Below are 17,946 nucleotides of genomic sequence, written 5' to 3'. Positions count from 1 at the left end.
CTAAGGTCGCGACCTCGCGGTGTTTTAAGGCATTGACAAAATTGAAACCGTAGGAGAGGAGAAACATCTGGCGTCTTTTGTTAAGCAGCTGGCGTCTTTTCGTTTTGCTTTAGAAACATCTGGCGTCTTTTCGTTTTGCTTTTAGAAAACATCTGGCGTCTTTCCTTAGTTTATTTCATCAATCAACGGCGTTTTGAACAAAATTTTTATTGTTTAATCACGCACAGGAGAAATCTCACCAGGCACTACCTTGGGGGTAAACAATGGCTGCTAATGGGAATGAGAGACAGAAGAAGTGGGCTTTTAGCTAACACTTACACTTCTACTTCTACTAACGTTTCCTACTGGAACATGCCAATGGCTGCTAATGGGGAATGAGAGACAGAAGAAGTCGGCTTTTAGTTAACGCGCACGCTGCGAATTTTTTATTGTTCAACAACGCACAGGAGAAATCTCCCACCGGCACCACCTTGTAGGTCAAGATCTGGTACTAGCGTTAATACTGGTTACGCACTACGACGGGGACGAACGGGTGCCGCTTTAAGGAGCTTCGCCTCTAAAAATAAACGTGAGAAAGTATTTGTATGTGTGTGTAAATGTGCTAAACATCAATTGTACTTGTTACCTCCGCGTCATTTCATGTGTTTATTTATGTCCATGTTACCGAATTATATTTTGTCCTTCTCGTGAACGTATTTCTAGCACGAAAACGTCATGTTAAATTGTTATTGTTGTTAACCGTCTGTGATACAATAAATTCTTCTAAACAAGCGCATTCCTGCTCCACGTAACTTACCACTGTTGAAATGATAGGCATTGCGTGGTTTGCTTACTCCCCCCCCCCCCTCCCCGCCGTTATTTAACCATTAAATAAATGTTCCGCTTCAGACCAGCGAGCAATCTGCTTGATGAAATCGAGAAATTATATTAACTATATTGCTAATGGAATTTCTCGATTGCGTACATTCGAATGGAAACATACTCCGACAACCGCGCGAAAATAAGTGCTCCTCAAGTACATACCCAGGAATTCGGGACATCGCTTTTAGTTCACCTTTTTTCACACCACGTGGCGTACGGACCTTCAACGTTCAAAATTCGCGCGATGACGCTTGCCGTAGTCGCGCGAATCGAGAAAACCACAATACATAAAAAAAGCACGACGACGATATCCGCTACAAGCAGCGAGCGCGAACCTAAATCGACGACTGATAACCGCAGCGCATGCAACGAGCGGCCGGTTGGGCTGCTCGACCATGAATCAGCAGTTCTGTTGCAATGAAAGGAGGCTTACATGTCGCTTGGCTGCGCTTGATAACGACGAGCTCTCGAAAGAGCGTGCTGCCCTTCTTCGCATCCCCTGCCTCTTCAATATATTTCGTCCGATTATATTGTTGTTGGCTCCCACGGGTTTCTTAAAAGTTCTAAAGCAAGAACGTCCTTTAGCACTGCTGTTTTTGTAGTGTGAAAAAACCTAACTTCCAGAAAATAATACAAGCTTGTGAGGCGGTGATGACGATCGCGGGTTTCAAAATGTGTAGACAGACGCTTGCCGTCCCTATTTTTCAGTTGGTCTCAATTTATGAATTCAATATTTTGCGCTTTTACAAGACGTCTTGCCGTGTTATATTCGCTGCCCACAGACATTTTTCTTTAAAGCTCAATTACCAGCAGAGGTAAAGCAACAATACCTTTGCAAGCACAATATTGTTCAATGATCTTCTCAAAAAGAATCATTTTAATAAAGTCACCTTAGTTTCAACAGCGCCCCTAACAAGCTCTCGCAGCTATGCGCCCGTGTGTCTGAGAGAAACAATAAGGCCGCCTGTGACATACAGCATGTAAAACCGTATTGCCCATGCGTAGTTGGGGTGGTTTACGAAATACCCCTCAGCTGTGGTAGGACATACATCGGCCACACTGGTCGATGTTTAAATATCCGATTAATGGAACATGAAGCCTCCCTTAACAATGTATCTGGTTTACACTTGCCTTCGCACTGCAAGTCCTGCGCATGCGCGCCCCGGTTTTCGGAAACCAGGGTGCTTGGGAAAATTCGAAACCAAGTGGCCAGGGAATTGTTGGAGGCTTTTTGCATAAATAAGAAGGGTGCCCAATGTGTTAGTGTGCCTTCCTTGAATTTATATCGCAACGAATTGCACTTTTTAGACAAGTCTTGATAACTCAAAGTAGGTTGTCATTCTGTTACCGTGATTGTCAATGTGACTCGCCCATGCGCGTGAAGCTACCTGGAATGCAATGTTCTTTCCAATAAAACAGTTTTTAGTTTGGCACCAGTCCTGTCATTTCTTGTCCTCGTTCCTTTGTGCCTCCAAATTTTTGTCAGACCATGCACCAACTAGCCCAAGAACGCGTTTTAGTCGAGAACTAAAGACGCCGGAAATCACCGACTTCATTATGCTCATGACATGCTACCCAGGCCGCGTTTTCCTCTCCGCTAAGTGTTGGTGAAAGAGGGATGAAACAGATTAGACTGATATAAAGTATCGTGGAACTCGCCTTCTTGTTTGACTGCCTATGCTGATCTGCAACCCTTCAGGGTGGCCTAGTGAATAAGGTGCTCGACTGCTGACCCACAGGTCGCGGGATCGAATACCGGCCGCGGCGGCCATATTTTAGATGGAGACAAAAACGCTAGAGGCCCGTGTACTTAGATTTAGGTGTATGTTAAAGAACCCCAGTTGGTCGAAATTTCCGGAGCCCTCCACTACGGCGTCTCTCATAATCATATCGCGGTTTTGGGACGCTAAACCCCAACAATTATTATTATTATATTATGCTGGTCTGTAGAATTGCAGGAGGTCGCGGCTTGAAACCCGGTTCTTGCGGCCAGTTTTATTCTGGACAAAATAGCTTATTTCTATTTTACATGTTTCTATTTTTCATTAAAAAGTCTCTCGTCAGGACCCATTTAATATTTTCATTACGAGTTGAAATCTTTTGCTTATGTTCGCAAGTGACGTGGAAGGTTCTCGAAAAGCCGTTTTATGTTTATTCTCTGTGACGTGCCTTTGTTTACCGATAGACAACGTAGCACCTCACGAGGCGATGTTTCTCAAATAGTGGATTACACTGAAAGTTATTAAAGGCAAGCTGAGCAACCTTCCACGAATATCTTTCTTTTGCCGTAGGCAATGTACATACTCTGTTTTTCTTACGTGATGAGCCCCACTTTTTTTCTGTGTTGGTTCGTGGCGCTTCTAGAGTGGCCGCATTGAGCTTCTCGCAATGGGAGCTTAACTGAAGCCACGTGCTGCAGTCAGTGACGCTGAAAGCAGTGTGTTGCAGTGCGCGACTCACATGTCGCAGAAAGTGTGACCCCCCTCTTAAAGACATGGCCTACTTTTTGATTATTTTCATACTTAGTAGACACGATATTTGCCTGCTAAGTGACGGACCGAATTTGTCAGAAATCTTATATGATCAAATTCTTCGGTTTCCTCGCATCACTCATTGCCATCGTCTCAATCGTACAGTAATGCCAATAAACACTAGAGGGTGCTAAGTAATATCATTAATTAAGAGGGCAGTGTTGTATGGCTTGTGATTTTCAAAGCTCCTAGTGACCCGGTGAGCTTGGAAGCGTGGGCTCGTGCCATGCCAAGGAAAGATCGAAAGCGCACGCCTCGTGACTACGTTTGCGAGAAGAACTTCTCGTAGACAAGGCCTATCACTCGTATAAAAAGAAACGCACTGGGCTCCTTATGCATTAGACTAAGACGACTCGAAGGTGAAAGTTTTCTTCTTGTCGTCATTCGGTGTGTCTGTTCTGCCCCACCCTCGTGCAAAAGCTTCCTGCACCTAACGTAGTTTTGCACAGCCTCTGTGATTGGCCAACCCATCACAGAGGCAGTGCAATGTGACAATGTCATGTGATGAAGTCACGTTATGTGACGTCATCATGCCGTCATAATTACGTGATCTTGGGAATGTGTGACGCCATAATAACGTCCCATCGTGATGTCATCACGTGATGATTTTTTGTTGACGCCGCCAACGCCGTGGAAGCAATTGGCTGATAAAGTGTGGCGCTGCTGAGTAGCGAGGTCGCGTGTTCTATTCCCTGCCACGGCGGTCGTATTCCGGCGGGGACGAAATGCAAGAACACATGCTTACTTAGGTCTGTTAGATGCACGTTCTAGACCCCCGGGTGTTTAAACCTATCACAGAATCTCCCACTGCGGCTTGGCGATAATGACAATGGGGTTATGGCACGTAAAGGCCCTTAAAGTATTATTGTTTAAGTAGGCCGCTTGGGGGCAACAAAAATAATGCATGAAAAACAACCTCGTACACACGCGTCATCATTAATGCAGGAGTGTCACGCACAGAGTTCTGCCTAAATTAATATTCTGCATGTTCCATCACAAGCATCTGCTTATCAATAATTCGGAAGTATCCATGTGAATGCGCACATGGATACTTCGGAATTACGCATGCTCTTGCCGCAGGATAAAAAAAATCGAGATATAAAGGGAGAAGGCTATGATATTCCTCTAGTCTTGCTTGCTTTATTCGCTAGGCCATCTTCTGGGGCTGCTGTCGCATCCGAAAAGCTACAGCGCAGTGTGTCTGTATTTCGGCGGTGTACAAGTAAAGAAATGGCTCCTCCTGGTCTCTGTATATATATATTTTTTTGCAGTGAGATTGCAAGTTGTGATATCCACAACCCGACTAGACGAATTAATACGAGTGTGGTTTAAACCGATGCACCGTGGAGAAAACAATAAAACAGTTTGAATATAAATACTTCAAGCTTTCATTTGTGGTAATGCAATTTACATAAACCAACACTCTACCAGTTTCACGCCTTTGTAATACTACTACTACTACTACTACTACTACTACTACTACTACTACTACTACTACTACCACTACTACTACTACTACTGCTACTACTACTACTACTACTACTACTACTACTACTAATTATTGTTATTATTATTATTATTATAACAATATTATTATAATAATAAAAATTGTTATTATTGTTATTAGTAGTAGTAGTACTAGTGGCGTTTAATGTCTCAAAACCACGATATGATTATGTGGGACGCCGTATTGGAGTGCTGCAGAATTATTGACCACTTAGGGTTCTTTAACGTGCACCTAAATCTAAGATTTCTTCCAGTATTTTTATATACGGTTCGTCGACGCCCTGATTCCGTGCCTGAATGACTGCTGCCATCTCGACCGAATCAAATACCTTCTCGTAATCTCTGACGGCTATATGTAGGGGTTGGTTATATTCCGCGCATTTCTCTATCACTTGATTGATCGTGTCAATCTGTTTATTGTCGAGTAGCCTGTACGGAATCTTGCTATAATTTTAAATCGCTTGTAGACAACGGACAGTAAGCAGATCGGTAGTAATATTTCAAGCCCTTGACGTCGTCTTTGTTATGAATTAAGGTGATTTTAAAATTATTCCAAGATTCTCGTACCTTCATCGTCAAGAGACACTTTCTATACATGGTGGCCAGTTTTTCTAAAACAATCTGTCCACCATCTTTCAACAGATCTGATGTTACCTGATCCTAACCAGCGGCAATTGCCTCTTTGCGTTCCCTCTAAGGATTTCTTTATTTCCCATGTCATTACTGGTGGGTTGTCCGATTCCTCTTGCCTACTTCTTACGTTATCGTCCTCGTTGTCCTGGCTACTGTACAGATATTTGTAAAGCTCCTCAGATATTTTAACTTTCCTATCCATATAGACAGTGACTTTGCCTTCCTCATCCCTTAGTGCATACGTCCGGTTTTTGCCTGTGCGCAGTTTCCTCTTGACCCCTTTGAGGCTTCGTCCGTTCTAGAGATGACCAATAAAAGGATGGGACGAAGTCAGTCACGTGCGAGTCACGTTTGAGACCCCAGCCCTGCAGCAAAAATTAAATAAAACGATACCACGTGACTTTCTAGATGAAGTCCAGGAGCGGTCTATACAATTCGCGCATCCACTTGGAATCAACGTCCATCGGCACTGTCGACGAGCGCAAGGTGAGGTTGTGATATTTACAGAGTACTCGAGAGACTGATTAGACTGCGTGCGCGTCGCTCGCACCGCATATACATGTATATAAAAAATGATAAGATTCTAGCGCCCTTCGTTGATACTAACTGCAGTTGTTGCATTTTAGAAACGCTGGTTGTACTTTCACGTGTTTGCTCGCAGGTGAATGATGCCGTAGATATGTGTAGTCGTGCGCAAGGTGAGTCTCTAACACTAAAATTATCTTTGAAATACGCCATAACGGCAAAACGCAGTGAGCAAGCGCAAAAGTATTCATGACACCAAATGCTGAGGCGGAAAATTCTATGGCATTTCAATACGGCACATTCGCATTTGTACCTTCCAAGTATTCATACACTAAACATGAATTCGGTGTTCCGCTCACATTATTGACAAACGAACGTCGTGACGGCATCGGCACGCGATAACGCACATATCGGTTAACTGCTACGTCCGATATACATACGCTCGGCAATACCTACACTGACTGTGTTATTCCTTTCACATTTCATGCGTAGATATACAGGCAGATGCGTTTGGATAAGTGTAGTCTTTTACGACGTAAGAATATTCAACAAGCCGCGACGTGTACGTTCCTTTCGTTTAGTGCTCCCACGGCACCAACGAGCCACGGGCGACCGAACGGCCGGCTCGCTCGATGTACAAACTTTTCCCATAGTGCGCCACGCTCCCGCGGGGCTTTCTGGGATTGCTTGAAAAGGTTCATTAGCAAGAGAATCTCGCAATGCATTCACCCTCTCTCTTTAGACTATCATCTGATGCTTTGCAATCATATGCCTCAATTTATTTTTATCATATATCTGCACTTAATTATTAATTTCCTAAAACTATCAGTAGATTTAATTACTCCTTTAAATTGCAGAAGGGTGTCTTGAAGGGTCAGTTGGTACATGTTACTGCGTTTCAAACAGCGCAAAAACGGGGCGAAGGCTTAGGAACAAACAACAGAAGCGCTGTTCCTTTGTTCGTTAGCTTTCCTGCCGTTTTCGCGCGGTTTTGAGTGCAGTAACATGGAGCAACTGGCCCTTGAAGACACCCTTCTGCATATTGTTTCTCTTACATCAGGCTCTTTTGCACCCAGTGTTTTGCATAACTCATCAATGTGCGAGCGCTTGTGTTGTTGTTTTTTCCTTATAGCCTTCGTCCAATTTTCGCGCCGTTGTCAACGCAGTACTCCTTTAAATCGTCATCTCTCGTAAACATTTCTCTTGACACTTGTCGGTGATGGATGGTATCTATATTAAACGAATAATTATAATTGATTACGAATTAATGATATTTATGACTGCTAATAATGAATGATATTCTACTACTTCCCACCACTGTACTGTAACTGCATACATTGAGATCTGTAGCTGCATAGATTAGATACTATCTATCTATTTTACTGATGTCCTACACTGACAGCTTTCACCCCTAAATTGAACATATGTTGAATTCATTGTCACCATTCATTAGTAATGCACTCTGTACCAAGGTGCGAATGTAGATCAACATTAGTAAGATACTCTTACCGTGAATTCTGCTTAGCTGACCTAATTTTCAAAAATTTGCGCAGCTTGCACTGAGTCGCGCGCCCCGCCACGGTGGTCTAGTGGTTATGGCACTCGACTGCTGACCCGAAGGTCGCGGGATCGAATCCCGGCCGCGGCGGCTGCATCTTCGATAGAGGCGAAAATGTTTGAGGTCCGTGTACTCAGATTTAGGTGCACGTTAAAGAACCCCAGGTGGTCGAAATTTCCGGAGCCCTCCACTACGGCGTCTCTCATAATCATATCGTGGTTTTGGGACGTTAAACCCCAGGTATTATTATTGCACTGAGTCGCGCAAACCTTGGCTAGAGCAGAGCTGGTCGTTACTTGGCTGGTCTTGGCTTGACTAGACACACGTGCATTCACGCGACGATGCACGAAGTCTTCACGGGGTCACATTGGTAATCACGAGTATAGACTAGGCGTTGATCGGGTTCGATTGGGTATCGCTCGGCAGTCACAACACCGAATAGGTTAATTAGCTTAATCAGATTAATTGGAATAATTAGCGTAATAGGTCTAATTTGCACATTTGGAACTTGGTCTAGCTTAACTTGCATCCCTAGTCAAGCTAGCATTAATTATATCTTAATTAGCTTAATTATGCTAATGAGCTTAATTAGTATAATCTACATACTCGAGGCTTCATCTCGACGAGCTTTCACCACATGTAAATCTAGGCCTAATGAGTTAATTAACGTAATTAATGCTAATTAGACTCAATCATAATTAATATATCGGTATCGCTCGGCGTCTCTTGCCGAGCTCGGCATGACTACGCAGACTAGAATCTCAACTCGGCTTAATTAGGGCTAATTAGCCTTCTGGCTGTATTATGCTTGGCTAATTAGTTTTCATCATGCTCAACTAAACTTAATTACAATCGGCTATGATTAACATGGCTTAACTAGGCACAGCTATGCTGAGTGCGCCGGCATAATGATGATTGTGTTTTGTCTACATCGCGAGTAGTACAAAGCGTGGGCATAACTCTGCTGTAAAAAATATTAATATTATTTACGCTGCAGAGCCCCTAAATGCCAATTAGCACACATTCCAAATGTATTCAGCCTCTTCCTATATGCTTTCATTTGATGCATTACTATGTTGTCGACCTATTAATTTATTGACTATATACCCGCACTTGGCAACAGCCTACAACGATCACTAATAAGCTATAATCGTCATCTTTAATTGCTAGGTTCCATAGATTTTCCCCAAATTATCCCTGATTACTAATTATCGATAACTACCACTAAAGATAATTGCATGTTACTATCTATCTCGGATGTTAATTTCATACATTGAATACCCTATATATATCATGTACATATCCTTCTATACTGAAAGATTTTTATTATAACCTTAAAATTGGTGAATTCATTACAAGTGATTACTTATATGGTCAGGGTGCAAATGTGCATAATGTTGCTGAGTAAATCTCACTCAGTGTGACTTCTTGGGGGTCATTGTCAACTTTGTTAATTTTTCATAGTAAAGCTAAAAGACCCCTAATCACTAATTAGCAACCTAAGATTCTTATACCTTTGATCCTCTTCGTCTCCACTTCCATGTGATACATTACAACGCAATCCTCGGATTAGTTGATTCTTATTGACCCCTTTTCTATTTACTTCAAGGCGTAAGTATTAATAATGACAGAGTGCAATTACCATATCTCTTATACTTTTGATTACTAATTAGCTATAACAGTATCTACTGCTAGTTACTTGCATGCGAGAGCCATCTAATATTAATGGCGTGCATTGCGATACTATATCTAAATATATATATAATATACATGTCCTTCTATACAAACCGCTTTCACCAATAAGTTTTAAGTAAATTGTTAAATTCATTAGTACCCTTGATTACTTACACGCAGTGGAGCAATATTCGTATCCGTATCAATATATCTTGTCAATTCTTACTTACTTTGAATTACGAGGAGCTATTCTCATTTTTTACCATCTGCTCTAATTAACCTAAAACTTCTCATTGCTAATTAACAACTTAAGACCTCCATAGTATTCATACCCTCCATATCTTTAGCAGCTTCAAGAAAAACAAGATTATATAAAAACACTGACATTTTCACCTGTTTTAGGGCAACCGTAAACACTTTGAAGCGTACGCACCCCTATAAGGCGGTTTCGCTGCAATGCACCTTAGACAAAAGTTCCCGTCGAACCTCAGAAACTTCGCCGACATCCGCTAAACTTCACAGGTACGAATATTGAATCATCGAGATTGGGTCCCTTCAGTGATTTAAGCAGGTGAGGGCGCATTGTTTTTATATAAATTTTTAAATTATCTCCTATGGAGTTTCACATAGCACATAAAAGTGGCTCTCGAACCCAGGAAGTTAATGGTAATAAAGCAAAACTTCTCGCACTGTGGCATAATGACTCCCATAGTATACGGACGAAGTGATTTAAGCGTACATTGAAGCGTTACACTACAATAAATGTTCAAAGGTCGTTTCCCATTGAGTGACGGTGCCACTTAGCAGCCAACACAACAGATGGCGCTAGTTGTCGATGTCCCGAATTCCTGGACATGACTAGTCAAGAAGAACGCTTTCTTTCTTTTTTTCTTTTTTTTTTGTAAGCGATACCAATCGACTGATTCTTATATCGATATACAATGCGTGATTTATTGTTCTAGAGAGTTGAAGCTTGGGCAATTTGGTACGGATTTATTAAAAAAGTATTTAACAGCGCATACAAGAATAGTAAACGGGACGGGACAGAGGCATTCCGGCTGTAGTGTAATAAGCCCAAATTATTACTCGTCATTCGTGACAAACGCACGCACACAGTGAGAGCTGACGCTCAGCTGCGTTTATTATTAAACACTGTGTCCGCATTCTTCGTTCCCGGAATAGTACGCCTTTGATATCAATGAAACAGGCGCGAGTGGAAACCTGGCACCCGCGTAGCCATTCATCACACAGCACAGCAGCGAAGAGACGTGGACGAGGAGAGATGGGACGACAGCGCTCACTGAATTGAACTTCGGATAACATGTGGCACTTCCGTATGTACAATACGGTCCACTGTTAAAAGGAACACTGGGATGAGCACCCCTCATATTCATACCTCTTAACTGCAAGTGGATGTGGAAACATTGTTCGTGCACGGTAATAGTCTATTAAAAGGAGTCCAAACTATCAACCACTAGTAGTTTTATGCAAATCTAAACCACTGTGCTTTTTCAAGAAGGCGAAATCTGAACGTACCCTAGACGCAAGTGTTCCCTTTAACAGTGGACCAGTCTGTACATTGCGGCCACAAGCGCTCAAACCTCAATAGATGGCTAGAGACATGTGTAAAGTGTCATTACGAAGCGTCTTTTTGTCAAGCGTCATTCATGATTCGCTTGAAGTACAGCGCTTGCGGCTTATATGCTTTTGTTAATGTTATCTTGCTACGCTGCTACACGATGAATTACGTATTTACTAACTCATCCAGCTAACTATTCTAGAACTCTGCACCGTGGAATCTGTTCATACAATGCTCGAAGTAGCTCCAACGCATCCCATTTTAAAAAGAAAGGATAATAGGGAGTTTTCGTATAGGGGCCCCAAAAGTTTGGGGCCCCAACGCCCATTGCGGGTGCTCGTTTTGGCTCCGGCAGGAGCTGAGTTTTCGAATAGGGCCTGCGGCGCTTTGGACACTCCCCTATTCTAGATCACTCTAGTCTTGCCCAAGAGCCGTCGCTTCAGTGGGTGCCGTCACTTTTGTTTGACGCAAAGCCTTTGGGGCAGGCTTTGGGGCTCCCACTAAATTCGAGAAATAGCGTCCCAAACGCTGTTTGGGTCTTGCGCATGCGCAGTGGAATCAACGCTATTTCTTTGGGGCCCCAAAACGATTGGGGCCCCTATTCGAAAACTCCCTAATTCTTGCTGACCAATTGGTTCATATCGAGCTATATATAGAATTTTCAAAGGAAATAATTCGTAAACACGAGACCAGATTTTCATCCGTAAGTAAAATGAGCAGTAAATCGTCTTGCGGACCACTTGCTTCACACTGAACTCTGAACTACATACAGTAATTTGAAAACAAATAATTCTCTAACCCGTGATCATTTTTATTCGTAGGTAATACGAACAGTAAAACTCTCTTGCTGACCAGTTCGTTCACATTGAACTACATACAGTGACGTGCTGCGCAAACACAAAAGAGCGTCAGAGAGAAAGACTGTGCTCTGACCAGTCTCACTCTGTTCCTTTACTTTGTGATTGCGCAGCACATACCAGTTCTATATGAAGATTTACGGTAAACAATTACCTAATCATCTGAACCAATTATTTCCTGTGCTTCAATTGCCGATAGGGTCTCTTACTTGTAAAATTGAGGCCTTGAATTCTGCATCATTCTCTTTCCAAAGCCTTCAATATGCCACATTATTAGGCACAGTAATATGAACTGCACATGCGCATTAAGTTGTGCTCAGTCGCCCTTATAAAGCCCTGCGGACGCCGTTAATGTTTCAAAAACCCAATTCACCTTAATGAAACAGTTGCTAAATACTCTCAACGCGAAACGCTTTAAGGTCGCCAATAGCCTAGTCTTTTATAACCTCGCCTTTTATTCAAAGTTCTATTCTTAGCATACCATTGCCTTTTATTACGGCTGTTTGAAAAATGCGAACGCTATAAACCTAGGGACGCTCTCTTATTGAAGCTTCAGAACGGAATTCATTACGAACAGTGGCATAAACATGGACGGCGTGGTAGGGGGAAAATTTTTGTTAATTTTTCGTATGTATATATATAAGCACACATACAAACACGCACGAACATATAGGAGTGGGACTGCATTCCCAACCCACCCCTCCCCCGCCCCGAAAAAAAATTTATGGCTGCGCCCCCGATTACGAATATTTGAGAACAACCTTCGAATACCAAATCGAACTTAAAGTATTCGCATTTCTAAACAACGTGAAATATAAAGATTGCGTGGGTATTTAGAAAGGTCAGATTTATCTATTTCACTATGCATATAATGCCGTTTTTAAATGGACTGGAACATCGTGGCTCTAATAATTAAATAACGAAAAAGGTGTTCATCGCGTGCAAGTAGAGATAGTGATTCTGAAAGCACAGTTGTTTTTAAGGTATGACTTCGTGATAAAACTATTGAAATAATTAAGTGATTTATCTATACCAAGAGGATAAACGCATACCATATTGCGAAGCATATTTAGGGTGAGACGTTTTACCTAATCTCTGCCAATTACTCAGCAGTTGCTATAGGCTCCGTATGTTCACACATGAACTCATTACTCTGGGCATGAACCAGGGTTCTCCTGCAATAAAATCGGTCGAGTCACTCCTTGGAATGTCTTCTATTCTTTGAGACTCACAAGTGTGCTGTTCCTAGGCTAGAATATTCTAACGCAATCTAACAACTAGAAAGTCTGGAATACGATACGATTCTAGAACAAAGACTACAAGGAATATCCAATTTCTGTTTAAAATTTTGAACACTCGCACGTTCCAAGATAAAACTAAAACACTATTCAGTTTAACCCTAAAAGAATTGCTTTGGGAAAATCGCAATTATGGGTTCCAGCAATGAGAATGGCGGCCTCGTGGTGACTCCAACATCATCTAATCGGCGCGACTTCCTTTCTAGAAGGAGCTTGTTTGATTTTTATTTTGTTTTCGTTTCTTTGTGCTCGAAGTTTGGACATTAGAAGCTAAACTCAGGATTCTCGTTGGCACTCAACGCTGAAATTTGCCCCTACCTAGCCATGTGTTCTCATCACGCTTAACGCCATCGCTTCGCAATGTCAATTCGCAGATGTGGTGTCAAGCTCTGTACACGTGCCTGGAAAGCGTGGGCATCACGGGAACCGTCTACTTGGCCGTCCAGCGACTGAACTCCTTCAAGAACAACTTCCACGAGTAAGCTATACGCTTCACCGATTACATTACTCTCCTAAGGACTGAGCTCAACTTTTAGCAAGGAACTTTGGAAGTACCACGGCTGTATACGTTATGCTAGTGCGAGAATTTTTGTTCATCTGCAAGAAGATTAGTGTTGTCCTTCAGAGATTCATCTGTTCAGTGCCAGTGCTTTGTTCGCTGTTGGGATCAAATGACGTGTACGCATAGTAATGCTATGGTTCGCGGAAACGGGTGGGAACAAGTTACGTATCAGCAGTTTCGTGTGAAAGCTGTGTGGTAATGGTAAGCATAGCAATGTAAGGGCAACTTAAAAAACATGTTGGTGCAATGCGAAAATATTGAAAGGACCTTGAACCACCCTTCTTGCATATCGCTTGTCTACGAAGGTTTCCAATGATCTTTACTTCTAGCATATACTCGTCAAATCGAAAAAAGAAAAAAAAAAGGTTTGGTACAGCCAACACCACCTAGATACGAATACGACAGCAGCAAAACACGAATAGCCTTGTTGAGCGCCCGCGTGATTTCGATACTGCGTGCGTTCATGTGAAAACTTTCAGGTGTGATTTCATTGCTGTGAGTGGTTGCAGCGCCTCCTAAATGATTTGCCAAGCTCCGCACATGTCTTCAAATGTCACCTCACCAAGGTAGACAGCCCATAGCTTCTGATCAGCACCTCATCAAAGCTTAATAAGTTGCTCTAGTTATTTTTTTTACAACGCTCCCACGATTAGCAGTGAAAACATCTGTTTTCATTCGTAGACAACGCTGTTACAGGCAGGTGTGGACGTTACGTGTAGGACTTGGCATCACCGAGGTGTTTAGTATAGGAGTGTTACACCTTCCTCAAAATGATTTCATTATAGTGACCAAAGACTACTTAAATGCAGCGTTCTAACTCGCGGCATGCATTCGATTCTTACAGGGACGTGTTGTGCGTGCTTGTGGCTGACACCGCCTCCAAGGGTATCGGCACCTTAATCGCTTTCCTGTATCTCGGCTACTTGTCCACCAGCATGGGCGTCGATGTCAGGATTCTCATTGACTATGGTACGTAGGCCTGCATTACTGCAAGTTACGGCATCCCACGATTGCTTCCGCAGCGAAGAATGCCTGCTTCTTCTCAAAGTCTCGCTTATGTACAATCCCGTTCAAAAAATTCCACGCAAAAAATTATGCCAAGTCTTGTTCCGCAGTCTAGAGGAACTTAGGTCAATTGATGTGAAGCACCGAAGAAGGTTTTATATTTATTATTTAAGCGCAAGTACACCAGCGTTTTACGAAGAGTCCTCGTACGAATGCAGGTGCCGTGACTGGGAATTAACTAAATCCCTTGTATAATGTTCTGCAACGTCAAGTAACTCAGTTCATCTTCCACTGATGTCGTCCGCGTCACTCGCCTAAAGCGATATATTACATGGACGTACCAAGCACGTACGCTGCAGGTGCCTTTGCCGCAGAGGATCGCAACACGAAGAACTGCCAGAGGCGAAGATGCGGAGAATACAGAAGTCGTCGATGCTCGCTGATATTCGCGCGGATAAATACACTGTAGATTTTGCAGGAACTACAAACGTACTGATTTTTAATTTGCATCATCAGCCCTGACCTTTTTTCATCTTCATGATTGAGGGTCGAAACAGCTTGTAAATAAACGGATTTGCTAGCGTTGTCTGGTCTGGTCGGCTTCCGTCCTACAATGTAGTCTAAGACCTATTTTCTTACGTAACGATGCGTTGATCTACGATGAGACGTCCACGGGGTCGCGATCCTCCGCAAGTATGCGAACTTGATTCCGTAAAGTATGGTATATTCGACATAAGAGTTGTTTCATTTGTCTGTTGTGCTTACCTCCGGAAGCCTCGAAGTCATCCATATAGTTTCTATGCCTCCTATGGCGCAGGGTCCAGCATCATTGTGAGCATCACACCGCAGGCTTTGAGCCTTGCACCCGACCCGGAGTTCTGGAGCCAAATGTACCTACTGTGGCTGCTGTCCTCGCTGGTGCCTAAGATCGTGAGTACACCTAGAGTGACCGAACCCGCAGTCACAATGAACGCTCTACGCCAGAATTGTCCGTGAGAAAAACTTAACAGTATTTGACATACACGCAATCCGAAGTATTTCGACAATCGTTGAGGCGGGAGGCGACAACATGCGTCGAGCTGGTCGGGCTCACGCGTACGTGGGCACATTAGGTCATGTCAAGAGTCACGGCATTCCTTGGCCGTCCCAGTTTTGGCGGCGTTATAGTATACTGTCTCCTGAATGCGCCCGCTTTGCTATGACCCTGTTTGACGAATATACACGCAGACCGCAGGGAGTCGATCTTCATGATAGTAAAATACGTAACTTCACTTTAATGGGGAGCCGTGTTGCCGTTAGGTGGATATGAAAAGGAGCCAGACGTGAAGCTAAAAGTAGCCAAAGTAGCCATGCCATCTAACTTTGTCGCCACATTTGTAGCCAAATAGAGCAGAAGCGATATTGTGAGTAGCGTTTTTACTATTGAACAATAAATCGTACCATACTGAACAAGCCAGACCATAGAAATAGAAGCCCATTATTTCTCTCTCGCTTGGTTTTCAAGCGACAGGTAATTTGCAAATAAATGTATATACTATAATAAATTCACTGCGCCTGCGTAAAGTTTATGTGGAAACTGTAGAGTTCTTGCTAGGACGCAGAGTACTTTTGGAACATTCCAGCCAACAAGTAAACGGAAACATTAAACGTGGAAGCAGTCTTTACTTGAAGCCGCAGACTGAATTGATTAGTAGAATATACATAATACCACTCCAGAGTCAGATACTGAAATATGGTTGAAGATGAACAGCCCAGCTTCATTCTCTTGTGGATCTCTGTTTTTGTCAAGCTCGCACAAAAACGTGCACTGCGAATAAGAATGAGAAACTTCTGCATAGCATCGGTATAGATGGTGGGCGGCGTGTACAGCGTGCTCGATAAGCGTTTACTAACGTTTACGCAACTTCGCCGATCCGTATTTGCAGCCCCGCCACGTGTGTGTGTGTGTGTGTGTTTTTTTTTTTTTTTTTGTCTCTATGCGTAGAAGCCTGCTGATGGAGGGCGGAGGCGCGTGCATCGGCTAGCACGGCAGAAAAGCTCTGAAACAACGCGTTTTTTCTGCAAATAATAAGAAAAACAGCCACCTGATGCGCCAAAATAGAAGTTCGGAAGCAGACAAAGTAGCCATGGAGCCAACCTGAAATTTTTGTCTCCAGACGGGGTCATAAAGTAGCCAATTTGGCGCAAGGTAGTCACCAATGGCAACCCTAGCTTCTCTTGAGAGACCAAGCAAGCAAATACAACATACCGGAAGCCCCGGGAAAGGAGGCATATTCTTCATTAAGGGAATTGTGTTCGTTGTGAGGTATATTATTTGCAAGCAGGAGATCCAGGTGTGTCTTGTTGCGTAGTTGAGCCGAGCAGAGATCGAGATAGTTCAGATGGTGATGCATATGAACTGTGGACGTGCGTGCCTCGCTCAGTAAACGTGACCTCTCGCGCTGTCGTTTTTTTGGGTATTTATGACCCGAAACCTTGCGAAGTAGCCCTGTAAATACCTCACGTTTATAGTTTCAGACAGCCCAGGAGCAGGAGTTATCTTTAGCGATGCCAGCTAGCCGATGACAAAGATCCCATAGGAACGAGATATGTGAAAGTTAACCTTTCTTTTCGATTAACGTGAACGTTCGTGCGTGTTGGCACTTCAGTGCGCAAGAAAAAATCACAGCACCGTTCCTTTCCGTGCAGCTGATCGTCCCCGACATCATCATCGAGGCGCTGTCGCTGCCACACCCGTACATTCTGCGGCACCGCGTTGTGCTGCACTTCGTCATCTGCAGCATTTTGTTCATCATAAGCATCATCGGCTGCAGTGCTGTGAGTCAAGCACACATTGTTGCGCCGCAAAAGATGGCCATACGTCTGCAGCATTCCTGCAGAGTTTCAATTTGTTCTAGAAGTAGGCAACGTAGATAGCGGCATTGTTGCCACTATAAAAAAGCCCGACGTAGCTTGCACTAGTGGCGCAAGGCTAAAGGGACAGCGCAGCTCATCGGTTCCTATAGTTCGTCCTGGGCATACGAAGTGATACCACGTTATACGAAGTGATGCCAAGTGATGTTAAGTTATACAACGTAATGATACGTGATTTGAAGTTCCGGTCGAGTCCAGCACAGTGGCCTCTCGCCATTTCGACCGTACTACGTCGTGAACTAAACGAGTCGACTCTAGCAGTCTCGTTTGGCAGCCCTCCGCGATCCTGTAAGCGGATTCCTCATCGGCAGTACGAACCTTCTTCTGTCTCCCCATGTCTGCTTCAGGCACCGCGCGCCGCCGTCACGTGCCGGCTTCATACAAAACAAAGGAGCGCATGCGCAATATTACATGTGTTGACACTCCTCGCACTACATAACATTC

At 43.4% G+C, this 17,946-nt stretch overlaps 1 protein-coding gene across 1 annotated transcript in view; it reads left to right on the top strand.

Moving 5' to 3' along the window:
• Positions 1–17,946, top strand: part of LOC119398868 (sodium-dependent proline transporter) — a 45,484-nt gene that overhangs the window by 27,135 nt on the left and 403 nt on the right. The window contains exons 8-11 of the mRNA XM_037665686.2: positions 13,397–13,500; positions 14,429–14,553; positions 15,407–15,519; positions 17,278–17,406. Of these exons, the coding sequence (XP_037521614.2) occupies positions 13,397–13,500; positions 14,429–14,553; positions 15,407–15,519; positions 17,278–17,406 (471 nt within the window). The remainder of the gene's footprint in view (positions 1–13,396; positions 13,501–14,428; positions 14,554–15,406; positions 15,520–17,277; positions 17,407–17,946) is intronic.

This window comes from Rhipicephalus sanguineus, chromosome 7, assembly GCF_013339695.2.
Source record: "Rhipicephalus sanguineus isolate Rsan-2018 chromosome 7, BIME_Rsan_1.4, whole genome shotgun sequence".
Lineage (NCBI taxonomy): Eukaryota > Metazoa > Arthropoda > Arachnida > Ixodida > Ixodidae > Rhipicephalus > Rhipicephalus sanguineus.
The sequence above is the reverse complement of the archived record's forward strand: the minus strand, read 5'-3'. Positions and strand labels throughout refer to the sequence as shown.